This window comes from Salmo salar, chromosome 03 (assembly GCF_965601325.2).
Source record: "Salmo salar chromosome 03, fSalSal1, whole genome shotgun sequence".
Lineage (NCBI taxonomy): Eukaryota > Metazoa > Chordata > Actinopteri > Salmoniformes > Salmonidae > Salmo > Salmo salar.
The window spans coordinates 8,785,336-8,811,943 of NC_138293.1; the positions used below are offsets into that span (position 1 = coordinate 8,785,336).

Below are 26,608 nucleotides of genomic sequence, written 5' to 3' on the forward strand. Positions count from 1 at the left end.
GTCGTGAAATATGTATGAAAATATCCATATTGGTAGATGTAAGTATAATTCACAAAGACAACAAAATGATCATTTGAGTTTGATTTGTATAAAGTCTTGAAATGGAAAGCTGTTGTGAAATCACTTTGACAGAATTCAAAAGTGGCCTTACCTGCAATAGAGACCTCAAATCTTATGCAGACACATTCTTCAGAAAGGGATACTTATCTAACTAGTTAAACTTTAAGCAAAATACATACAGGTATTGGGGAATTGATTACAGCCAAAGTCAGTGGGTGAAAAAAAATGGCTGTATTCTGAGTGGATCATCCCTTCATAAAATGGCAGCGTGACAGAGCTGAGCATACCTCTCTTACATAATGATTGAAATCACACAGAATACAAGAGAAAAAAGTGCATTTTATTAGAGGGTTTGACCAGATGTTTCAATGGAGGGAAAGCAGCAACGGTCCTCCCTCTGCACGGACTGTCAGAGACCCATGGACAAAAAAACGGCAGACTCCTCAATATGCCCCTCCAAGTCAGACTTGTTCAAAAAAACCTAATCCGCTTAAGTTTAAAATGTCTTTCTCAAAGTTTAAAAAAGAAAGAAAATGTTGCAACAAGTTCATAACACCTATATAAAGGCCCCCCAAAAAAATATTGAACACGTAACAAAGCCCTGTAAAAGAGAAGTCGTCCCGTTTGAATAAAGGTCCTCGGGGTCAACAACTGGAGGTGGAGCAAGACTCCTGTTTATTTATTCTCTCAGTCCCTCATTTCTCCTTGTGAGAAAGAGGTGGGAGGAGCCAACGTGCAAGCCTTTTGATGACGCCACCATGACTGCTCCTGACTCGCGAGGAAGCGTGTCCCGCACAGACCCTCCTCTGGGGGGGGGGGGGGGGGCTAGTCTGTGTCCGAGTCACTGCTGTCCTCTGAGGAAGAGCTGCTGGAACCCTCAGATTGGTCGTCATCATCATCATGGTCATCGTCATTCTAGAGGACAGAGACAAGACAACAGCTGGGTCATTCTAGAGGACAGGACAACGGCTGGGTCATTCTAGAGGACAGGACAACGGCTGGGTCATTCTAGAGGACAGAGACAGGACAACGGCTGGGTCATTCTAGAGGACAGAGACAAGACAACAGCTGGGTCATTCTAGAGGACAGGACAACGGCTGGGTCATTCTAGAGGACAGAGACAAGACAACAGCTGGGTCATTCTAGAGGACAGAGACAAGACAACGGCTGGGTCATTCTAGAGGACAGGACAACGGCTGGGTCATTCTAAAGGACAGAGACAGGACAACAGCTGGGTCAAATACTTGTGCAGCTTTTGATGTGGTTTGCCCAGTACAATGGAACTGATCAGATGTACACTGGAGGTAAATTAAGCACACCTGAAATACTTTTGAATATTTTTGCTTAATGTATTTGACCCAAGTCTGCACTAAAGCATAGTGCGGATGACCCCTGGCTTGGAAAACTCACATCATCTTCGCTGTCGGAGCTGCCGGATGATTCTTCGTCGTCGTCGGAGTCTGACGAGTCCGTCTTGTCATCGTCGTCTGAGTCAGACGTATCCTGCTGTAGAGCACAGGGTCACGCCTCTACTGCAAACTCACCCGTTTACAGAACCTTGTGCATTCAGACCCCTTCCCTACATTGTTACGTTACAGCCTTATTCTAAAAATAAAAAATCCCCTAAATTTACACACAATACCCAATAATGACAAAGCGAAAACAGGTTTAGAAATTGTCAAATGTATTAAATAAAAGCATACCTTATTTACATAAGTATTCAGTCCCTTCGCTATGAGACTCAAAATTGAGCTCAGGTGCATCCTGTTTCTACAACTTGATTAGAGTCCACCTGTGGTCAATTCAATTGATTGGACATGACTTGGAAAGACAACTGTCTATGGTTGACAGTGCATCTCAGAGCAAAAACCAAGCCATGCGGTGGAAGGAATTGTCCGTAGAGCTCTGAGACATGGATGTAGTGAAGGGTACTGAAATTGTTTCGCAGCATTGAAGGTCCTTAAGAATATAACAACCATCATTATTAAATGGAATAAGTCAGTCACCACCAAGACTCTTGATAGAGCTGGCCGCCCATCCAAACTGAGCAATCAGGGGAGAAGGGCCTTGGTCAGGGAGGTGAACCCCATGATCACTGACAGAGCTCTAGAGTTCCTCTGTGGAGATGGGAGAACCTTCCAGAAGGACAACCATCTCTGCAGCACTCCGCAAATCAGGCCTCCTCAGTAAAAAGCACATGACAGCCCGCTTGGAGTTTGCCAAAAGACACTTAAAGACCATGAGAAACAAGATTCTCTGGTCTGAATGCCAAGCATCACGTCTAGAGTCAACTTGGCACCATCCCTACGGTGAAGCATGGTGGTGGCAGTATCATGCTGTGGGGATGTTTTTCAGGGGCAGGGACTGGGAGACAGGATTGAGGGAAAGATGGGATCCTTGATGAAAACCTGCTCCAGAGCGCTCAGGACCTCAGACTGGGGCGAAGATTCACCTTCCAACAGGACAACCCTAAGCACACAGTCAAGACAACGCAGGAGTGGCTGAATGTCCTTGATTGGCCCAGCCAGAGCCTGGACTTGAACCTGATCAAACATCCCATCCAGAGACCTGAAAATAGCTGAGCAACGACACTTCCCATTCAACCTGACAGAGCTTCAGAGAATCTGCAGAGGAGAATGGGAGATGCACACCAGTATTTGGAGAGTCTCACTTGTAGCATCATACCCAAGAAGACTCAACTAAAGGGTCTGAATACTTAAGTAAATGTCATATTTCCGGGGTGGTTAATACATTTGCAAAAACAAAAATAACTTGCTTTGTCATTATTGTGTGTAGACTGAGGGAGAAATAAACTATTCAATCCATTTTAGAATATGGCTGTAAAGTAACTAAATGTGGATAAAGTCAAGGGGTCTGAATATTTTCTGAATGCACTATATAACCAGAGGTTGGAACCAACATTTTCCAATCGTTTCGTTCTGAACGAGAACCATTATTTTTCTCATTCCGTTCCACTCTTCCAACCAGCAAAATAAAGTTCTGAACCCGTTCGAAACTGGAAAATAGGAATACATACAGTACCAGTCAAGTTTGGACACACCTACTCAAAGGTTTTTCCTTTATTTTTACTATTTTCTACATTGTAAAATAATAGTGAAGACATCAACACATATGGAATCATGTAGTAACCAAAACAAGTGTTAAACAAATCAAAATATATTTGAGTCTTCCAAGTAGCCACCCTTTGCACACTCTTGGCATTCTCTCAACCAGCTTCATGAGGTAGTCACCAGGTGTGCCTTAAATTTGTGGAATTTCTTTCCTTCTTAATGCGTTTGAGCCAATCAGTTGTTGTGACAAGGTAGGGGTGGTATACAGAAGATAGCCCTATTTGGTAAAAGACCAAGTCCATATTATGACAAGAACAGTCCATATGGTCAAATTAATGCAAATAAACCACTACTAAAGTACACCAATAATATGAAGAGACTTGCTTGGGCCAAGAAACACGAGCAATGAACAGACCGGTGGAAATCTGTCAATTTTAGATTCCTGGTCCCAACCGCCGTGTCTTTGTGAGACGCAGAGTAGGTGAACGGATGTTCCCCGCATGTGTGGTTCCCACCGTGAAGCATGGAGGAGGTGGTGTGATGGTGCTTTGCTGGTGACACTGATTTATTTAGAATTCAAGGCACACTTAACCAGCATGGCTACCGCAGCGATACACCATCCAATCTGGTTTTTGCTTAGTGGGACTATAATTTGTTTTCAACAGGACAATGACCCAACAGACCTCCAGGCTGTGTAAGGGCTATTTGACTGAGAAGGACAGTGATGGAGTGCTGCATCAGATGACCTGGCCTCCACAATCACCCGACCTCAACCCAATTAAGATGGTTTGGACAGCAGAGTGAAGGAAAAGCAGCCAACAAGTGCTCAGCATATGTGGGAAGTCCTTCAAGACTGTTGGAAAAGCATTCCAGGTGAAGGTGGTTGAGAGAATGCCAAGAGTATGCAAAGCTCTCATAAAGGCAAAGGATGGCTACTTTGAAGAGTCTCAAGTATATTTAGATTTGTTTAACACTTTTGGTTACTACATGATTCCATATGTGTTATTTCATAGTTGATGTCTTCACTATTATTCTACAATGTAAAAAAATAAAGAAAAACCCTTGAATGAGTAGGTGCCCAAACCTTTGACTGGTACTGTATGTAAAGATAGATACTGACATTAAATGACTTCACCAATCAGTGCGGACAGAGCTGCTTGCTGTGGAGCAGGTAAGCCATTTAAAATCGGTATAGGAAAGTCGGGGAAATAGCATTATGCCCTAACAGCATGGTTTAATCACAATGAAAGACAAACACATTGTGCTGCCTTGAAGCGCTGGGCATCTTGTTATGACGTGCATTATCTGAATTAGGTCCACACTATTATACCTACAGAGGAGTGGCTTCTATGGAGGAACTTTCAATGTCTTTCAACTTCAAAGTTGGTTTAACGTTGGACCAGAGCCAACAAGCTTGTCTGTACAGAGCAGCACTAGAATTAAAAGCATCTTACTTTTTTGTAGTTAATAAATCCAATGTGAAATCGTGATAACTATAGTATCCTTAACAAGCATTGAAAAAGTCAATCCATTCTTCTCCCTGAACGTCAAATAACGTTATTAACTGGTTCCCATGCTTTTAAAATAACAGTTCTGTTCCCGGAACATTTCGTTATTTTCCATGAACCGGTTCCAACCCTTGCTTACAACAGCACATGGAATCCACAATTATAGAAAACACACACACACACACACGATAGGGTAAGACAACCACCCAGACATAACCGGTTAAAAACAAACATAAGCACATTAGACACCATAAAAAAAAAAAGTAAAAATCACTAAAATGTCAGGACCACATACAGCGCCCACATCCATGCCACCACTTCAAAATCAGAGTGCGTTAGTTAGTGTGTGTCTGGATTGAGTGCATGCCTGTGTGTCTCCATCTGTGTGTGAACGGCGCGGTTACCTTGGCCCGGTACGCCATGGCCCGCTTGCCCCCCCCGACCCCTGCTGCTGCGGCTCTGGCACCTACCGCCTTCCCCTTCACTGCAGTCACGCCAACTTTGGCCCCCGTGCCCCCCCGCGGCTTGGTGGTGCTCCGCCGTTTCTGCACGAAGGGGGGGTGAGGTGGAGAGAGAATGAGGGATAATGGGCAGGGGGATGGAAGGATGGAGGGGTATAAGATATCAGCACACAAACATGTTGTTTCAAGCTCAAAGCATTGATGATTAGTAGCTAGATGTTAATAGGATGATGTTCTGTTTCCATGTAAACGCAGCAAAAAAAGAAACATCCCTTTTTCAGGACCATGTCTTTCAAAGATAATTAGTAAAAATCCTAATAACTTCATAGATCTTCATTGTAAAGGGTTTAAACACTGTTTCCCATGCTTGTTCAATGAACCATAAACAATTAATGAACATGCACCTGTGGAACGGTCGTTAAGACGCTTACAGACGGTAGGCGATTAAGGTCACAGTTATGAAAACTTAGGACGCTAAAGAGGCCTTTCTACTGACACTGGAAAACACCCAAAGAAAGATACCCAGGGTCCCTGGTCATCTGTGTGAACATGCCTTAGGCATGCTGCAAGGAGGCATGAGGACTGCAGATGTGGCAAGGGCAATAAATTGCAATGTCCGTACTGTGAGACGCCTAAGACAGCGCTACAGGGAGACAGGACGGACAGCTGATCGTCCTCGCAGTGGCAGACCACGTGTAACAGCTGTACAGGACCGGTACATCCGAACATCACACCTGCGGGACAGGTACAGGATGGCAATAACAACTACCCGAGTTACACCAGGAATGCACAATCCCTCCATCAGTGCTCAGACTGTCCGCAATGGGCTGAGAGAGGCTGGACTGAGGGCTTGTAGGCCTGTTGTAAGGCAGGTCCTCACCAGACATCACCAGCAACAACGTCGCCTATGGGCACAAACCCACCGTCACTGCACCAGACAGGACTGGCAAAAAGTGCTCTTCCTGTTGGATCGGAGGGTGAGGGCTAGGGCCATTCCCCCCAGAAATGTCTGGGAACTTGCAGGTGCCTTGGTGGAAGAGTGGGGTAACATCTCACAGCAAGAACTGGCAAAGTCCATGAGGACGAGATGCATTGCAGTACTTAATGCAGCTGGTGGCCACACCAGATACTGACTTATTTTTGATTTTGACCCCCCCCTTTGTTCAGGGACACATTATTCCATTGCTGTTAGTCACATGTCTGTGGAACTTGTTCAGTTTATGTCTCAGTTGTTGAATCTTGTTATGTTCATACAAATATTTACACATGTTAAGATTGCTGAAAATAAACACAGTTGACAGTGAGATGACGTTTCTTTTTTTGCTGAGTTTATATGCAGTTATGCTGGATGCCAGCTTGTGAATACAGATATTCACTAAGGCAGTCATATCAGGCTACAAAGTCAGATAAAGCCAATTTAAATTGACAAATGTATTTGTCAGGTTTTAAGAACTCCAGCTACAGAGAAAAGAGTAGCTACAGCCATGGAATATGAATGTAGAACAAAACATATAGCATTAGTGTAAAGGGTTTTGGCAGGAGTGTTTAGGGCACTCTCCCCAGTCGCTGTCAAGAACACAACAACCTGCGTATTTGACAGCGTGAAACTCACCGTGGTGGAGAACTCTTCATAAACCGCTCGTTCCTGGGGAGAGAGAGACTGAAGGGGACAACAGACAGAAAGGGGGGAAGAAATTACAAAAGACTGATTTCTTCCAAAAGGTGCTGTTGCTATCATTTAACTATTTAATTTTTATTTTTCTTAAGAATACAATGCATAGGTTCTGAGGACGCGCCTTGTGTACCAATGTCTCCTTCTGTGACGCGTTTGATATTTTAAATGCTTATTTTGAGGAAAGCAACCTTGTGTGTCCACATTTCAGAAAGGTGCCTAAGAAATACATTATTTTACCTATGACCCTTACCTTGACCCAGGCCTCCAGCTCGGCCTTGTACTCAATCTGCAGCTCCTCTACCAGCTTCTTGTACTTGTCCTTGTGACTCTGGCTGAGCTTGTGCCAGCGCTTGCCGATCTCCACCATGCGCTCCTTCAGACTGAAGTGATTCAGCTCGCCGTTGGTCAACAGCTCCTGAGAGAACATCTGGTAGCCGCTCCTGTTTAATTATACCCACATAGTCAATATAAACTGATGGCATAGGCCCATTAAATAAAATATATACACTCATACTAACAGTAGTAGTAAATAGCCTAGGATCTTCTAGGCTTAACGTGTCCGATTAAGGTGGTGAGCAAATACATGAAAAATGAGCAAAGGAAAGCAGAGGACGTTTAGGGGGCGGAAAGCAGAGGACGTTTAGGGGGCGGAAAGCAGAGGACGTTTAGGGGGCGGAAAGCAGAGGACGTTTAGGGGGCGGAAAGCAGAGGACGTTTAGGGGGCGGAAAGCAGAGGACGTTTAGGGGGCGGAAAGCAGAGGACGTTTAGGGGGCGGAAAGCAGAGGACGTTTAGGGGGCGGAAAGCAGAGGACGTTTAGGGGGCGGAAAGCAGAGGACGTTTAGGGGGCGGAAAGCAGAGGACGTTTAGGGGGCGGAAAGCAGAGGACGTTTAGGGGGCGGAAAGCAGAGGACGTTTAGGGGGCGGAAAGCAGAGGACGTTTAGGGGGCGGAAAGCAGAGGACCTTTAGGGGGCGGAAAGCAGAGGACGTTTAGGGGGCGGAAAGCAGAGGACGTTTAGGGGGCGGAAAGCAGAGGACGTTTAGGGGGCGGAAAGCAGAGGACGTTTAGGGGGCGGAAAGCAGAGGACGTTTAGGGGGCGGAAAGCAGAGGACGTTTAGGGGGCGGAAAGCAGAGGACGTTTAGGGGGCGGAAAGCAGAGGACGTGGGGGAAGGGGGGGGGGGGGGCAGAGATGTAAAAAAGATAAATAAATAATATGGGCCAGGATAAGCAAAGACGCCATATGACAACAATACACCAGTAACATCAATAACACTCCAATATGACAACAATACACCAGTAACATCAATAACACTCCAATATGACAACAATACACCAGTAACATCAATAACACTCCAATATGACAACAATACACCAGTAACATCAACACCCCAATATGACAACAATACACCAGTAACATCAATAACACTCCAATATGACAACAATACACCAGTAACATCAATAACACTCCAATATGACAACAATACACCAGTAACATCAATAACACTCCAATATGACAACAATACACCAGTAACATCAATAACACTCCAATATGACAACAATACACCAGTAACATCAATAACACCCTAATATGACAACAATACACCAGTAACATCAATAACACTCCAATATGACAACAATACACCAGTAACATCAATAACACTCCAATATGACAACAATACACCAGTAACATCAATAACACTCCAATATGACAACAATACACCAGTAACATCAATAACACTCCAATACACCAGTAACATCAATAACACTCCAATATGACAACAATACACCAGTAACATCAATAACACTCCAATATGACAACAATACACCAGTAACATCAATAACACTCCAATATGACAACAATACACCAGTAACATCAATAACACTCCAATACACCAGTAACATCAATAACACTCCAATATGACAACAATACACCAGTAACATCAATAACACTCCAATATGACAACAATACACCAGTAACATCAATAACACTCCAATATGACAACAATACACCAGTAACATCAATAACACTCCAATATGACAACAATACACCAGTAACATCAATAACACTCCAATATGACAACAATACACCAGTAACATCAATAACACTCCAATATGACAACAATACACCAGTAACATCAATAACACTCCAATATGACAACAATACACCAGTAACATCAATAACACTCCAATATGACAACAATACACCAGTAACATCAATAACACTCCAATATGACAACAATACACCAGTAACATCAATAACACTCCAATATGACAACAATACACCAGTAACATCAATAACACTCCAGGGTCAGTATGTAGTTACTCACACTGGTGGCTTCCTGGGCTCCCCTTCAAACTTGGGTTTCCTCTGGCCTGCTCCTGCCTGGGCTGTTCTCATCTCCAACAATTCCCTCTGCAGGACAAGTACAGTTCACCGCACACACACAACAACACATCAGACCTGGGTGTACTGTACATGTCAAATACTTTCAAAGGATTCCATTTTATAGGGCAAATTAAATCAAGTGACGATCAAGTATTTGGAAGTACTTGCCATATTTAACCCATGTCAAAAAATATGGGTAATGGTATGGCTCATGAAAATTACACCCATCAAAACATGGACTGTTGATTGGATCCTCATTATATATACACACACACACATTCCAACACCTAACAAACACACTACATGACCGAAAGTATGTAGACACCTTCTCAAACATCTCATTCCAAAATCATGGGCATTAGTGTGGAGTTGCCGCCGCCGCCACCCCCCCCCTCCTTTGCTGCTATAACATCCTCCACTCTTCTGGGAAGGCTTTCCACTAGATGTTGGAACATTGCTGCGGGGACTTGCTTCCATTCAGCCAAAAAAGCATTAGTGAGGTCGGGCACTGATGTTGGGAGATTAGGGCTGGCACGCAGTCGGCGTTCCAATTCATCCCAAAGGTGTTCAATGGGGTTGAGGTCAGGGCTCTGTGCAGGCCAGTCAAGTTCTTCCACACCGATCTCGACAAACCATTTCTGTATGGGCCTCGTTTGTGCACGGGGGCATTGTCATGCTGAAACAGGAAAGGGCCTTCCCCAAACTGGGGTGGCAGCGTAGCCTAATGGTTAGAGCGTTGAACTATTAACCGAAAGGTTGAATCCCTGAGCTGACAAGGTACAAATCTGTCGTTCTGCCCCTGAACAAGGCAGTTAACCCACTGTTCCTAGGCTGTCATTGAAAATAAGAATTTGTTCTTAACTGACTTGCCTAGTTAAATAAAGGTAAAATAAATTTTAAAAAACTGTTGCCAAAACGTTGGATGCACAGAATCATCTAAAATGTCATTGTATGCTGTATTGTTAAGAATTCCCTTCACTGGAGCTAAGGGGCCTAGCCCGAACCATGAAAAACAGCCCCAGACTATTATTTATCCTCCACCAAACTTTACAGTTGGCACTATGCATTGGCGCAGGTAGCGTTCTCCTGGCATCCGCCAAACCCAGATGGTGAAGCATGATTCATCACTCCAGAGAAAGCGTATCCAGAGTCCAATGGCAGCGAGTTTTACACCACTCCAGCCGACTCTTGGCATTGCACATTGTGATCTTAGGCTTGTGTGCGGCTGCTCGGCCATGGAAACCCATTTCATGAAGCTCCTGATGAACAGTTATTGTGCTAATGTTGCTTCCAGAGGCAGTTTGGAACTCGGTAGTGAGTGTTGCAACCGAGGACAGATGATTTTTATGTGGAGGGATGGGGACGAGGGGTTGCTTGGAAGTGGGTAGGAGACAGGAAGGAATGGGGAGGAGGGGTGGGGAAGGAGAGGTGGCTTGGAGGGTCGGGGTGGGAGGAGGTGGCTTGGAGGAGGGTAGGGGAGAGGAAGGAATGAGGAGGAGATGGATTGGAGGAGGGTAGGGGGGAGGAAGGAATGGGGAGGAGGTGGCTTGGAGGAGGGTAGGAGACAGGAAGGAATGGGGAGGAGGTGGCTTGGAGGAGGGTAGGAGACAGGAAGGAATGGGGAGGAGGTGGCTTGGAGGAGAGTAGGAGACAGGAAGGAATAGGGAGGAGGTGGCTTGGAGGAGAGTAGGAGACAGGAAGGAATAGGGAGGAGGTGGCTTGGAGGAGGGTAGGAGACAGGAAGGAATGGGGAGGAGGTGGCTTGGAGGAGGGTAGGAGACAGGAAGGAATGGGGAGGAGGTGGCTTGGAGGAGGGTAGGAGACAGGAAGGAATGGGGAGGAGGTGGCTTGGAGGAGGGTAGGAGACAGGAAGGAATGGGGAGGAGGTGGCTTGGAGGAGGGTAGGGGACAGGAAGGAATGGGGAGGAGGTGGCTTGGAGGAGGGTAGGAGACAGGAAGGAATGGGGAGGAGGTGGCTTGGAGGAGGGTAGGGGACAGGAAGGAATGGGGAGGAGGTGGCTTGGAGGAGGGTAGGGGACAGGAAGGAATGGGGAGGAGGTGGCTTGGAGGAGGGTAGGGGACAGGAAGGAATGGGGAGGAGCAGGAGGTGGGGAGGGCGACCAACATTTTGACATTTCTTCAGCACAACTGGAGAAGACAGCGGTCAAAACGTCTGGTCACTGACCACGGGCCGGTACTGAACCTCGTATCGCTTCTGGTCTTCAGCCGCCTTCTTGATCCAAGGGATCTTCTCCTTCTTCTCCATGGCCTTCCAGGCTGACTCCATGGCACTCTGGGTCTTCTTACGATCACTCTGTAACCACAAGACATGGAACACTGAAGTTTTTTATATTTTTATTTTTCACTTTAGGACTGTATGGATTAAAAGCTCATTCCTAGATGCTGTACAGCATGGGACTTCAACTGGTGGTCTGCGCACCACAACTGGCCCACGAACCAATTTAATTTGACCCGCAACAGTATACAGCATTTGTAAAAGAATATATGGTTTTGTTGAGTTGTTGGAAAACAACTACTTCAATGTGAAACACTAAAACCAGATAGAGAACTATAAAAATGAATATGGCCCTATATTAATATCAAATCATAATCCCTCTTTTTCACCCTGTACTTGGCCAGGTAGTCTCCTACGACGCCCTGTTGCCACATCTCCTCGGCAGTCTTGGGTGTCTCAGGGAGTTTGGTCCTCTTCTTGCCGTCGCGCTTCTCTTTCGCCGTCAGGCCGGAGTGTACCCAGTGCCCCTGCTCAGCTTCGCGACAGCGCTCCTGAAGGGATCCCATACAGAGACAGACCTGGTGTCAACGCATGTGGCGTGTACCTAGTATACCTTTAAATGTAAAATCTGAACAGGTGACATAGCTAAAACATCTACTACACCCGCAATAACATCTGCTAAATGTGACCAATAAAATGTGATGTTGACCCAACATATGAAATAGTCAGTAAACCTTCCCAGTGACTGACCAGGTTCCAAACTTTCACTGTAGCTTAGCAAGAAATAGGTTACAGTGAAGGTGGGCTAATAGAAAGACATAGCCCACGTTCACTGTAACCTAACAGTAGGGCTGTTACGGTGACTGTATTACCGCCACACCGGCTGTCACCAGTCATGACCGCAGTCAAATTTCACGTGACCGTTTAGTCACGGTAATTAGGCTTCTCCAAGCTGCTGATTGTCATTAGTAGCCTACCAAACTTGCTAACTGCCTGGTACTCAGAAATCTATTGTCCCTCTAATCACTCTGACAACAATACAAATGTAATCAAAAATCTAATCAAACACTAAATGAGAGCCCATGAGCTCATGTTCCACAACAATTCTATAGGCTATGCAATTGCGTTAGAAAACAGAGTTTTGATGGCCTCTTAAAAAGAGGAGTACCCCATCAGCTTTCTATAGGCTAGACCTACAATATTTATTTATCAACTTTTCTAATGTTAAGCACATCACTTAGTTTTACAACAGGAGTATAGTCTACCTGGCTGGGATGAAAATGAACCACAGGAAAAGCGTCCTCCATTCGCTATTTAAGTGCAACGATTACAAGTACTGTTTTCTCCTGCCCCGGTTCTGAGACAGAATGGGCCGTTATCTTGCACCTAATCAAAACTCATTTCACACATTAAGTATATGTAAAGACCAGATTAAATGAAGAATAAATAGTCTGATGGGTGACAATATTATCGCTTGTGAATGATAGCCAGCATATGCCTTTCATGCAACTTTTTTCAAATCGTCATTAGAATCGCATCATGCAGCACAACGGCCACTGGCCGCAAAAGGCATGGATTTTTTTTTTTTAGAGGGCATTATGACCCACTAGGGGGATGCCGCCGCGAAATTCGAGGCATTATCAAGCACTTGTGAAATTTTTAATGAGAGACTAATGAAATGTGTGCAGCCTGTGCAAGAAAATCAAAACATATCACAACTGAAGTTGCATAAATAACTCTAAAATGAAGCATATAGGAGGACCTGTTTCTTTGTTAACCACTCAACAAAAGAGCCACGTGCGCACTCCCTCAGAAATAGTTTGGAGAAAATATAGTTTGTATTTTACTTTATGTTCAATTGTATTCTTCATACTTATAAAATAATTCCACAGAATTCTAAGCAAATCTTGCCTGCTAAATGAACTAGTGTAGCCCACAGCCATATGGCATAGCCAGATCAGGACCTAACATAAGGACAACGACTACATTTCTTCACATCATGTTTCTTTAGACCCGTCTAAAATAAATAGTGGATTTATTGTGATGGTGTAGGCTATATTACGTTTATTTATTAGACTTTTTAGAATGTAGATGTTCCAAAGGTCTGCACCTGTGGCTTGTGTGGAAGCCAGGAGATGATAAACGTGTTCATTAATGGTCAGTTATTTGCTTGACAATCAATCAACCGGCTGACAACATTTCATGACTACCACAGTCCTACCTAACAGAAAGCCATAGCCCAGCTTTTAACAGAAAGCCATAGCCCAGCTTTTAACAGAAAGCCATAGCCCAGCTTTTAACAGAAAGCCATAGCCCAGCTTTTAACAGAAAGCCATAGCCCAGCTTTTAACAGAAAGCCATAGCCCAGCTTTTAACAGAAAGCCATAGCCCAGCTTTTAACAGAAAGCCATAGCCCAGCTTTTAACAGAAAGCCATAGCCCAGCTTTTAACAGAAAGCCATAGCCCAGCTTCACTGTAACCTAACAGAAAGCCCACCTTGTGGCTGAAAAGGTGGTGACATACCTGTTGTAGTTTTGTGAGACCCACCTTGGCGGACGGGGACTTGGATCTGTGAGGGCTACCAACACCCCCCATGCCCAGCCGCGAGCCCCCCAGCTTCTCCTCCGTCATCACCCGGTCCCTCTCCTCCTCCGGGAGACTCTGGAGAAAACCGACATGTAGGCTGCCAGACTTCCACTACTAAAACTCAGGTCAGCCAAGAATGTGTAGTGTGATATGTACTAGAGTACTATGGATATGGATATATTCAGTTCTACTTACCTCGAGAAACCTTTGTAGGTCAATTTCATACTGCTTCTTTTTCTGTCGTCAGACACACCAGCACAGGGATGAAAGAGCATTGATACGATTGGTGAATGATAAGAATACAAACTTTCATCATGGCTCACCAAAACCCTTTCAAACCTTCACATTACATATCGAAACCTATAGAAGCCAAAATAATTTAAGAACCTATTAAGGATGCTGTGCTGGGCCGGTCTACGACATAAAGAGAAAATACTGGTGATTCATTGCATTTCCCCCTTGAACGGAGCTGAACAAGACTGACCTGCTCGCAGCGTTTCTGAAACATGTCCTTCTCCTTCTGCGTCATCACCTTCCACTGCTTACTGCACAGCACCATACGCTCCGTACTGGGAACATCCTTCATGTTCACCATCAGCTCAGCACAGTATAGGGAGTAACCATTCCTGAAGACCGAAAAGCCAAAAACCTAGTTCAGCGCTATAGAATGACGACAAAGGTCTTTAAACTCAACAGACGTTTTCACTGAGAAACCAAAAGCTACTGTTTGCATAAGGATCTCCAATCCATAAATCTCTGGGGAATAAAATGCCTGAGGGCAAAAATCCCTTTGGTCTTTTCAGAACTGTCAAGAGACTGGGCCCAGAGTCTGGTATCGCTGCTGATACTAGATCCCATGGTGGTGTGAGCCCCACCTCAGTCCCTCCCCATTCTGCTACCCCCCTCTGCAACCCCATTCTTCTACCCCATTCTTCTACCCCCCTCTCCCCATTCTTCTACCCCATTCCTTCTACCCCATTCTGCTACCCCATTCTGCTACCCCATTCTGCTACCCCCCTCGCCACTTATATTATTGAAAGAATATTGTGCGACTCCGATCAAGCAACTTACGGCGGAGGTTTGGTTGGCCTGCCGTCGAACTTGTCCTTGAGCTGCCGCTCGGCTTTGGTGAGGACGGACTTGACGTGCTCTTCAGCGTCTGGATGGGCCTCTTGGTAGACTCTCATACAACCCTGTAGAGAACCATGGATTCAAACTTTTCAGGTGACAAAAAAACATTTCGACAATTTCTAAAGAAAATTTAAAAAAATTAAAATCACTGAAATTGTCATTGATTGTGCTGTACTTCTACAAAAAGGGAATGAAATACTATTTATTTAGAATGTGCTTGCAAGGCTGCGTTTACACAGGTCGACCAATTCTGATCTACTTTCCATCTTTTCCCAGAGGTGATCTGATTGAACAAAAAGACCAACTAATGAAACGTGTAAACGCAGCCTTACTCTCTAGGCAGTGTATATCACATACAAAGTGGCAAATTTGCTTGTTTCTTCTACCAGGGAAAAAAAAAATTGGAGAGGATTACCGAGTTGTGTCTTGAGGCGCTATCTTTTAAAAAATGTACGAATCCTCTGAACTCCGGCACCCCTTCATACCAAACCTCTTACCGCATAGTCTTTCTGCAGCTCCAGGGCCTTGCTGATCCACTTAAGTCTCTTCTTGTCTGACAGCTGGGACCACTGTCTCCTCAGAGCTTCCTTCAGCTCCTTCTGGCTCACCTGGTAACCCCAGAGAAAGGAACGGCATTCATCATTCACCACAAAGAATTCCAAAAGGGACATTTTCTTTTTTAGGGTATATTCATGTAAGCACAACACTTGACAGTTTCATTTTGTGAAATCCCAGACTTAGCTGGGCGGGTTCCACTGCACGCACTCACATCAGGGTGGAGCTTCATGTAGGTCTTCTTCTCATGGTTGTACCACAGCTGCTGGGGCGTCTTGGGCTTCTCAGGGAGGTCCGACTTCTTTCTCTCCTCTATCAACTCGGGGTAGTCCTCTCTGGGGAACAAGAGCAAAGACGTTAAGGCAGCTGTATATGGGTGGTATACCCTTTCAACCAACAGATAGAGGAAAGTGATCACTTGGGTTCTTCTCAAGGAAAATGTGTCAGTTTAGGAAAGTGTTGCTTATTATTCAGCAGAGGAAGCTAATTTGGCCACTGAAGGCTGGCTTCAACCAGACAGAAAATGCCACTCACTTGAATCGGGCCATATTCTTTTCAAAGGACTCCTTCTCTCGCTGAAACTCGGTGATGTACTTTTGCTGTTGGGGAACAGAGAATAACCCTCACGCAATTAGTTATTAACTGAAAAACGAACAAAGTTACTCCCATGTGATACATCAAGGCTGTATCGCATCCGGACGTGATTGGGAGTCCCATAGGGGCGGCGCACAATTGGCCCAGCGTCATCCGGGTTTGGCCAGAGTAGGCCGTCATTTTACATAAGAATTTGTTCTTAACTGACTTGCCTAGTTAAATAAAGGTAAAATTATTAATTTTTTTTAATTGAAGAAGAGTATAGAGTATAGAAAGCTATCAATTCAGAAACAAGAAAAGTAAGTAATTGTTTCAGGTAGTTGTCTAGTCACAAACCACTCTGTTTTCTATACAGTAATGTTATGTACAGATTTGGGATCTGCCTTTGAATTAAATAAAGATTATCCCAAAGGAATAATGAAACGGCATGGTAGACTTGACCATCACCTTTTTCTTGTCTGGGAGTTCCTTGTATTTCTTGGACAGAATCTTGGTGAGGTCAAGGTTGCTCATCTCGGGGTGGATCTTGGCATACTTGGCTCGCTTCTCCATGAAGAACCGGAAATACGGTGTAAGGGGTTTCTTTGGGAAGTCTGGGTGTGTCTAAAAAGGGTGGAAAACAGAACAATGGTCATTTGTATGGTAGAAGACGTGAGATTGACAAGTATAACCCTAGCATTTTGTGACATTTCATGGGTACAAAGTAAAACCTGATTGCTTACCTTCAATTTCTTCCCTTTGTAAGGGTTCTTCACAAACTCAATGGCATCAACTATGAGCTCGGTCATAGTCCTAAACTTCCGCACCTGAACACATAGTATCAAATGGATTAAGGCCTAAACTGAAATTATGTTGTAAACATTTTTTTCATGGTGCCGTGTTTCATTTCGCAACAGTAAAATCTTTCCAGTAGAAAAAGAGGCTACAGACATTGCTTTCTGTAATTTGTGACACTTCCCTCCACAGATTCAAAACAGAAAATAGATATTTTGGCTGTTGTGATTGGCTAAAATTGTGACTTGTAATTGGCTAACCTCAGTGGACACCTTCGCCCACTTCTGTTTGCACATGTCGCCGGTGAAGCCTCCGAAGCAGACCTTCTCCCAGTCAAAGTGGGACTCGGTGGTCTTGTATTTCATGGCATCACCATCAGGCAACAGGCTCCGAATTCTCTCCAAAAGAGTGAGGCAGTCCTCCTTACTCCATGTATCCACAACTGGAGCATAGACAATCACACAACCGCACACCCCTCCATCAAGCAACATCAAAGAGCAGATGTGTTGTTTTGTCTCGCCTTTTTTTATTAGACACAACAAACCTCAAGCTGACCCCAGAATAGATAAACAACTGTCAGACAAATCTAAGTAAAATGTCAACAAACCAAAAAACACAGTCATCTTTCAATAGTCAACCAGAATTTAACACCTCAATTATCCTGACTGAGAAACCCTAGGCTACCACTATACAACTCTGAAGTCCCAATTGGGACACGCATGATTGAAGGATCCACAAAATTACAAAACTAGAACTAGAAGAAAGACTACATCTTGTGGTTGATGAAGGGGTGGTTTTGGTTATGTACCCTACCTGGTTCTGTTTTTATCTGGATGGTCTGGGAGGCAGAGGACACACTGCTGCTGCCGTTCATGGTGCAGCGTCTGTGGGCAGCTCAACTGACCCGGCTTCTAGGGATTCTGGAGAACCACAAATGCATCAAATATTTAGGGTCCAGTCTGTCCCAACTTTAGAAGAAAAAAAAACTCCTATTATAAACAAATTAACTATGGCTAAAAGTGGAAATAGCAAGGAGATAATTGTCTTTGAGCTACAGCCTATGCTAAAAACTCACCAATTCCAATATACGCGTAAAGATATGTATCTACACGAGAATGGATCTACAGTTCAAGAACTGACTCATGACGTTCCATCCAGGTGTTCTAATGTAATTTTATGGTTCCATCCAGGTGTTCTAATGTAATTTTATGGTTCCATCCAGGTGTTCTAATGTAATTTTATGGTTCCATCCACGACTAAATGAGTTGATATGGAGAAGTTGCGCGTCTTGACAATTATTCAGCTGACAAAGCACCTTTACACCAAAGGTCAAACGTCTTGACTACAAGTAGGGTAACAAATAGGAAATGCACAAATAAGTTTTCAAAAGCTACACTTTTAACACAAAATAGCGACACGGTGTATTTCTGATACAGGAAAAGTCGGTCATGCGGATGCTCCGCCCAAGTCTACCCATCCTTTCCCATATGAGGGAACATCGTGTACTTCTGGAAAGAGTGGCACACAATCCGATTTACCGAGAGGACCGATCAATTTATTGTTTCATCGTGTTGTTTTTCAACGACAGCCGAATGGATACATCATATTAATTCGTTTGGAGATTGCTGCTTTTCGGAACGTTATTACCAAAGCGAGCTGAGCGCAGCTGACCTTTCACTGTGGTGGATAGTTTACCGAAGTGATGGCGCGGTGAGAGCAAGCTGACGTTTTTGCTTGTCAACTGAGCAATTGATAAAATGCTACAGCTTAAAATAAGCGTTGAAATACCCTAGAACAGAGTATCTGTTTTTAAATGCGAGTTAGTGCTGAGCCCAGCAATCCAAACACGGGCGTTTCCAAATTCGAAGCCTCGGTCTCGACTCCGGACGTGAGACGCAAGTGCTGTGTGCCTGCCAACCTCCTCGCCTGTCACCCGGTAGACAGGAACGCGTCAAGGCGCTTATAATAGCCTAGGCCTATAGGCCATTTACTGTAGGCTAATATAGTCCAAATGAGCGCTATATGCCACCGTTCTTTATTCATTTTTGCGGTATGTTCTGAAAATGAATAATGCAGGATTTCAGAAACGCAAGGTCCCTGTACCAAGTGGGACGCAAAGGGGCATGCAGTCATCTGGGGGGCGCATAGTTCCGCGGCCGCAGTTGGCCTTCTCTGCTTCTTTTCATCAGGCCTATACCCCTGAACTGCATAGCCTAGATAGTCGCGGTTAGTTACCGCGCTATGTCGGTCGATATTGCACCAGGCAACTTTTTCTTAAAACCCTACGTGTAGTTAAGGCATAGCCCAATGATTAAGCTACACGATAGACCTAAATCAAAACATTTGTTTTCAGGTTTGAGTGCATATTTGTGAAAAAAAGTGTCAACATTGGGGACCGCTCGGACGCAAAACGTGACCAGGTACCGGTCAAAACACCACTCCTGCCGCTGAACCCTATGACAGTTGTGCCTCAAGTAGCCTAGGCTAAGACTAATTGGATAAGGCTACATAAATACATCCACAACTGTCTCAAACAACAAATGTAGCCTACGTATTTTTAAATTAAGATATTTTCCCCTCTTTTCCCCACATGGGGTGATACGAAACCCCTTAAAATAGCCTATGCTAGATAATAGGCCTAAATGTAAGATGTAAATGTAGTGGATGAAGGGAGCGTTCTAGACAAGGCAAATAGAACGCTTTAACATTCCGTGGCGGAGCGCTGAATCGAACTGCCAGAAAGTGCGCGCCTACCCCCGCCCGCTTCCCCCAAGCTGTGGCGCAGCTGTGCGCCCGAGCGAGGCGTCGCTTTCTCGGTGTAGTGTCATCGTGGCCCGCTCACAAGGTCAAACTTCGGGGAAAACAGATACTGCAAACTTAAAAGAAAAATAGGCCTAACGTTACATTGCATAAAAAAAAAAAAAATTGTCGCATCCATCTATCGATAACAATCCTGTGAGTATTTCACAGCCTAAAACTATGAAAACATCAAATGCTACGGTCATCAGACTGCATTCACATATTTCGGGGGGCCGTGACGTTACTATTTTAATGTCTTTCTATTTTGAATCAAGGCTACAGCCTTCTAAGTTTGTCTTGGGAACACCGACCGTTCTTTGCTTGCTACCCCAGTAATGGCGCCCTTATTCAGGCAGGAGTCAAAACGCAGCTTCCGCTGGCATGAAAACTTGCTACCAAACCAATTTTTCTATATTTTACACTCAGTAAATTGACAAGAAAACCACCGTAGACTCAATACCCTATTAGCAGACTGGATGTGTATAGTGCACGTGTATTTTGTAGCATAGTCTAAATCGTCAATTTGTGAAAAGTCGTTTTTTAAATGTTATAATTTGGAGGAGATTGCATTTAACTGTCAATGTGGTTCTATAATTACCAAAAGCAGTAAGTGAAAAGTTCAGAAATGCTTATAAAGCTAGAACTTGCTGAAAAACAGATATGTGAGCGAACGCATCTGCTTGCTTTCGCCCCAAAGCTCTCACTGCAGAGCCGCCATGAATGTTATAAAGACTCGGGGAGACACGACTTAAAAATCGCGTTTAACGCCATCAAAACACAACTTTTCACTCACCTTTTGTGGCAGTTAGAAACCAGCGTTGTTACTACAAATCAAGGTATTCGTGTTTAATTATTTTAGGGCTGTTTTAAGTGTCGTTTTTTCAGCCGTAAACCCCGGGGAGTCAGGTCGGAACGGATCCGACAAAAGGAGCGTCTTGTTCGGTATGAAACTCCGCCCAGCGCCGCAGGGGGAGGAACTCCAAGTAAAAACATGCGAGAAAGAAGGAGACAAAGGCGGAGGCTGAAACTAAAAACATACGGCAGTATTTCATAAGAAATAGCTTGATCGTGATGCTGTAATTTATCTTTAATGAATAGCGCATTTAGTTTACACATTATCAATGTAAAATAATTGAGTTATTTGTAGACAATTCATGAGTCTTTCATTCTTATAGAGATTATCAAGAGATTATTAAGTAATATACTTAATTCTAGCTAGACATTTATCCACCACCCCCTTCATTTTAGCAGTGTCCATGAAGTGCTAAACCGATTAGCCTACCCTATCCACAGGTTTCCAGGGATTACAGGGCCTCAGAAAACGAACTACAGTGGGATTTGAGAGATGCAGGGATGGACAATAACTACAATTTCATCCAAGGCTCGGAATCGAAAGGCATGAGGAAATAAATGAAACGTTCAAGTAGTGTAGCTCTACTGTAGCACTAGCAAGCAATGTGTCCTGCAAATATCTAAACTCTTGTTTGCTAATGCCTATCCATAATCTGAAATGACAATAGGCCGCGGACATACTTTACTTTTCCCTCAGTCTCCCTTTCATGTGGGCTAACAACACAGCCGTCACGCACATTTCACTGCTGTGGAATTATTAAGTAAAACTGGCCAATAGACGGGGAAAGGAGGAGACGGCCCTTCACTCCAATCCTTCATCTATTTGAGACTGGAATTTAATAATAAGGCCGCGTTATCGTCATGTTGGAAACTCGGGACTTCCGAGTTCAAATTAAAGTCAGTTAATAGCGCATAGCTTCCAATTGGTCGGTTCTGATACTTCCCAAGTGGGAAACTCAGGAACCTATATCATATTTCTACAACGAGTATTCAATTCAGATATTTCCGAGTTTCCGACATTATATGAACGCGGCACAACTGTAGACCTATCAGGATAGTCTGTGGCCTGTGGTGTGTCACGTGAAAAAACTGAGCTGGTGACTGTTGAGCAATTTATAGGCCTACATGTAGCGGTACCCAGCAGTAAGCAATGTAATTAAAGATGATGAACCTATTCTTTCTATGATCATCCTGTTTCATTTGCCATGCACTCATTATACTTTTTATTTCAAACTTTCACATGCAAGCAGTGACTGATACACATTTCCTTTATGGGAGTTTAGGTGATACATCATGTATGATTATGACAAGAAGAATGTGTACATTACATAATGTACAGCCTATATATACAGGCTGTATCACAACCGTCTGTGTTTGGGAGTCTCATAGGGCGGCGTACAATTGGCCCAGCGTTGTCTGGGTTTGGCCGGTGTAGGCTGTCATTGTAAATAAGAATTTGTCCTCAACGGACTTGCCTAGTTCAATAAATATAAAATACATATATCCACTTTAAATGTTCAGGTGTCTGCCTTAATTAACACCTTTACAAACACTTTTGTACAGGGACAGACACGTCCTTTTTTTTTTTACTAGGCAAGTCAGTTAAGATCGTTTTATCTCTCTGGTCACCCCCAAAGCCAATTCTTCCTTCGGCCGCCTCTCCTTCCAGTTCTCTGCTGCCAATGACTGGAACAAACTACAAAAATCTCTAAAACTGGAAACACTTATCTCCCTCACTAGCTTTAAGCACCAGCTGTCAGAGCAGCTCACAGATTACTGCACCTGTACATAGCCCATCTATAATTTAGCCCAAACAACTACCTCTTCCCCTACTTTATTTATTTATTTTTGCTCCTTCGCACCCCATTATTTCTATTTCTACTTTGCACTTTCTTCCACTGCAAATCTACCATTCCAGTGTTTTACTTGCTATATTGTATTTACTTCGCCACCATGGCCTTTTTTGCCTATACCTCCCTTATCTCACCTCATTTGCTCACTTTGTATATAGACTTATTTTTCTACTATATTATTGACTGTATGTTTGTTTTACTCCATGTGTAACTCTGTTGTTGTATGTATCAAACTGCTTTGCTTTATCTTGGCCAGGTCACAATTGTAAATGAGAACTTGTTCTTAATTTGCCTACCTGGTTAAATAAAGGTTAAATATATCTATATATTTTTAAAAGACAGCCTACCAGGGAACAGTAATAGATTTTTACCTTATCAGCTCAGGGATTCAATCCAACAACCTTTCAGTTACTGGCCCTACGTTCTAACCACTAGGCGACCTGCTGTCCGCCTTGAAAATTGAAAAGAAAAACAACTTTTACACACATCTGTTTCAGTTCATTAAGCTTCATTTATAAGTACATATATATAAAAAAATTACATTTAAAATCAGCCAAAGCTCTAATTCTACAAACTTGGCAAGGCTAGAGCATGGAAGATTGTCTATTTTAACATAATGCAATGTAGCTAAAGCCCGAAAGCACTTGAACCATGATTGATTCCTAAGAAAATATATGGATCTATTTGTATAATATATTTTATTTCTTCTTTATTTCTCAATCTCATTTCTACATCCCTGCATGTCAACAATAGATTTGAAATATAAAATGCTATAATATTTGCAGTAAAAAAAAAAAAAAAAAGAATAATACAATGTGAGAGTTAATATTTTAGCATATTTTCTGGATTCTAGCAAATCTGCAACAGAGGAATTTTTTTTGGGGGGGGGAGGGGGACCACATGATAACAAACACATACAAGGCATCCAGTGCTCTTCATTTGCAGTGATTCAATGAGACACAGTATTCCTACTGCATTACTTTTATAATACTTGCAAACAACTGTATTGCATGTGGTTTAACTTTAATGTGGTAAAAAGTAAACATAATATCAATAACTCTGATTATGGCTGCATGTGTTGTTACAACACATTCAGTGACATTTTAAGAAGGAAACAGTGGTTATGAATGGACTAGCCTTATTGAGTTTATAGACATGAGTAACTACTGGGCCCTAAGTAAATAGATGTGCATACATACTTACAAATGCCTTAATTTGTATGGAATAGAATGTCTCCCGACTTTTTGGTGACTGTACATTAAAGCCATAATCATACTCAAACTGTAGTACACAATTGAAATGTAATGTGATTTCCCTCACTAAGATGATGGAACGCTCAGTTGGCTTAACTGATTGCATTTTCACATTAGTGCTTTCAGATCACGCCGATTTGTAGTGAATGTCGCTTTAACTCTTTCAGGCACAACCACATAGCTGGTCCTCGTATCTAGATAAAGCACGGAAGGCCATAATCATACTCTGGAACAAGACAAGGCTCCATATACAAAATACATAGTAGGCATTTACTACAGTTAAATGGAGTCAAGACAAATGGGTGGAGATGTTGTTCAGACAGTTAAAGACTACACGACTACGGTAGGAGTGCATGGCAGTGAGAATCAAGTGACTCACTTAAAAGTGGTATGTAGTGTATTCAGGTATGATGGACTATTTATGTAATGGGACCAAACATCTTTAACATGTTTGGAAAAAGCACAGTGGTGAGATCTAAGCAGCAAAGGGTCGGTCGAAAGTCACTTTCAGTATGTGCTCTTCAAAAAATATACAGTGTTTGTCAGTCCTACAGGATAGGGGGAAAAATTTGGACACGTTTACTTCCTGAGGCAAAGATTGCCAAAAGAAGACTTCTGCCGTGTACCATCCCAAATATACACCAGGGGCACTGTAGTGCTACTTTATTGCTCGGCCTGTATTCATTCAATTGCAAATAATTAATCAGTTTGAATGAGGGCTGCTTTTAAAGGGTGACTGCACTTCCTGATTTGGCCTCATTTTACATTTGGTTCCGTAAGAAATACTAGCTGCCAAGACTGAATTTAAACCTCAAGTTGGATTTGGGGTGTGGTCTGACGTGGGTGTCTCGTGTGTGTGTGTGTGTGTGTGTGTGTGTGTGTTCACAGGTAGGAAGAGTTATTTAGCAAATTAGCTTCAGCTGGCTGATGTGTGACAGTGACAAAATTGGTTTGACTTTGGATAAGCCTATCTCCGGGGCTAGTTAGGGGCCGTCAATAAATTACACAATGTAAATGGGACAATATTTTCATCTTGCACACCTTTTCGTTCTCATTAAATGCTTTCAATATTTGTATATGAATTTCTAGAATTTATAGTTGGTTTGAGGTTTTTAAGTCATTGAAATGTAGAACTATTGGAATTTTAACATAATGTCCCATATACATTGTGTCATTTACCATGGTCCCTAACTAGCCCCTTAGGAATATCCAAAGTTAGCCCAAATTTACCACAGGCATTAAGATCGGGTCACGTGCAGCTGCTCTTGGAATTCATGATTGCTTGTGGGCTGCTAGCAGGTTTGAAACAAACCCAACATTTATTTACGTTGTGATGCAGTCATGACCACAAGTCTTGCAAAACTCAGTTTTGCACGAGACTGACTTCATGACCAAAATAATCCTATCCTAGAATAAATGTTTCTGACTCATACTGATGCCATATAGGAAGTTTTCTAAATGAGAAGTTGGTTTTTAGGGGCAGTTGCTCTTTAAACAACAGTATAACAGATGTAGGCACCCCTATACTTAATGTATCATACCCCTGTAAACCCCCCCCCCCCCCAACGCCTGAACAGACCCTGTCCTCTAGAACAAAACAACGTTCAATCACTTACCCCACTGTACCCGATTCTAAAACAAACGTACTGAGACATAACCAGAACTCTTTGGCGTGCTTGATTACACTGTAACAGACCGTATATCATCATAACCAACTTGCATAGCCACATAGCATATGTGATAACGCCACCACAGAAGCAAACAGAAGACGCTGTAAACCAGAAATAATTCATATCTGCTATCACCAGAAGTCTTGAATAGGCGCTGAATATAGGCTTCTCAGGGGGGGGGTTACACTACAATGGCAAACAGCAGCTTTTATGTGGACACTAATCCTTTACTTTGACACATAGCAAATCGACCTCCCACCTGAAATTAAAACATACCCCAAAGATACATAAAAACATGATTCAACATTGTAACAATGACTAAAACAATTTCGAAGTATATATCCACCTTCCGAAAAGCAAAATAGTAAAAACAGACAAAAAAAAACATGATTTGGGAGTTGGGACTCTAAAAACCTTTAAGAATAATTCAATAAAATACAAATAAAACCGTTCAAACCATCAGTGGTGCGTTTATAAAATATCAGGTTAACAAACAAAGGATTTGGTGGGTTAGGAGCAACTTCCTGGAGAATAGGACTTGGGTGCCTATTGGTCAGCAGGATGTCCACGTTGGCCCCAACCAATCATTATACAGGCATGTGCATCTCTGTGTACTCATCCTGTCCCTCCCTCTCATCAAACTTAGGTTCTGCGTCGTCTGCATCCAACTAAGACACAAAGAGGGGGTAAAAGTAAAAGTCAAGGGTAAAGGTTATGGCCAGGGTTATTTCCCAGGCAAAGGCCCCTGAAGCAACATCCAACTGTATAAGAAAACCAATAAAACCCCAATTATTTTAAGCAACAGTGCTAGACTGTGTGTGTGTGCGTGCATCCATGCGGTTAGACTTACACACTGCATCTCGCGTGTGGTGAAGATGCGGGGCAGCAGGAACCATTTGACGGGCACGGTGAGGATGAGAACGAAGGGGAAGGCCAACGAGGCCGCGGTGGACATGACCGCCCACAGAGCCGCAAGACACACCAGCTGAATCCCTGTGAACAGGTGCATCCGCAGGGTCCTCACCTGGAACACAGGCACATATGAGAGTATCAGTAGGAGGAGTTGTAGTGGTATCAGTTGTAGTGGTATCAGTTGCAGTAGTGGTATGAGTAACAGTGGTATCAGTTGTAGTGGTATCAGT

The 26,608-nt window shown here is 43.4% G+C and overlaps 2 protein-coding genes across 11 annotated transcripts in view; both read right to left on the bottom strand.

The window, feature by feature from the left end:
- Positions 1-379: 379 nt before the first annotated feature.
- On the bottom strand, positions 380-21,394 carry ubtfl (upstream binding transcription factor, like). 9 transcript variants are annotated; one of them, XM_014188204.3, is made up of 20 exons: positions 21,372-21,394; positions 17,853-17,959; positions 17,300-17,481; positions 16,988-17,071; positions 16,713-16,868; positions 16,206-16,270; positions 15,886-16,006; positions 15,614-15,724; positions 15,057-15,178; positions 14,470-14,611; positions 14,181-14,222; positions 13,923-14,060; positions 11,789-11,950; positions 11,349-11,477; positions 9,105-9,190; positions 7,026-7,215; positions 6,713-6,760; positions 5,044-5,184; positions 1,471-1,566; positions 380-975 (listed from the first exon to the last, which is right to left on the bottom strand). In XM_014188204.3, the coding sequence occupies exons 2-20, from the start codon at positions 17,911-17,913 to the stop codon at positions 886-888; spliced, it is 2,166 nt and encodes a 721-aa protein (XP_014043679.3). In that variant the 5' UTR covers positions 17,914-17,959; positions 21,372-21,394; the 3' UTR covers positions 380-885.
- Positions 21,395-23,034: 1,640 nt separating this feature from the next.
- LOC106597086 (anion exchange protein 2) overlaps positions 23,035-26,608 on the bottom strand; it is a 60,641-nt gene continuing 57,067 nt past the window's right edge. For both annotated transcript variants that reach the window (XM_014188325.3, XM_014188321.3), the window contains exons 22-23: positions 26,317-26,490; positions 23,035-26,134 (exon numbers count right to left, since the gene is read on the bottom strand). In XM_014188325.3, the coding sequence (XP_014043800.1) occupies positions 26,054-26,134; positions 26,317-26,490 (255 nt within the window). In that variant the 3' untranslated portion in view covers positions 23,035-26,053. The remainder of the gene's footprint in view (positions 26,135-26,316; positions 26,491-26,608) is intronic.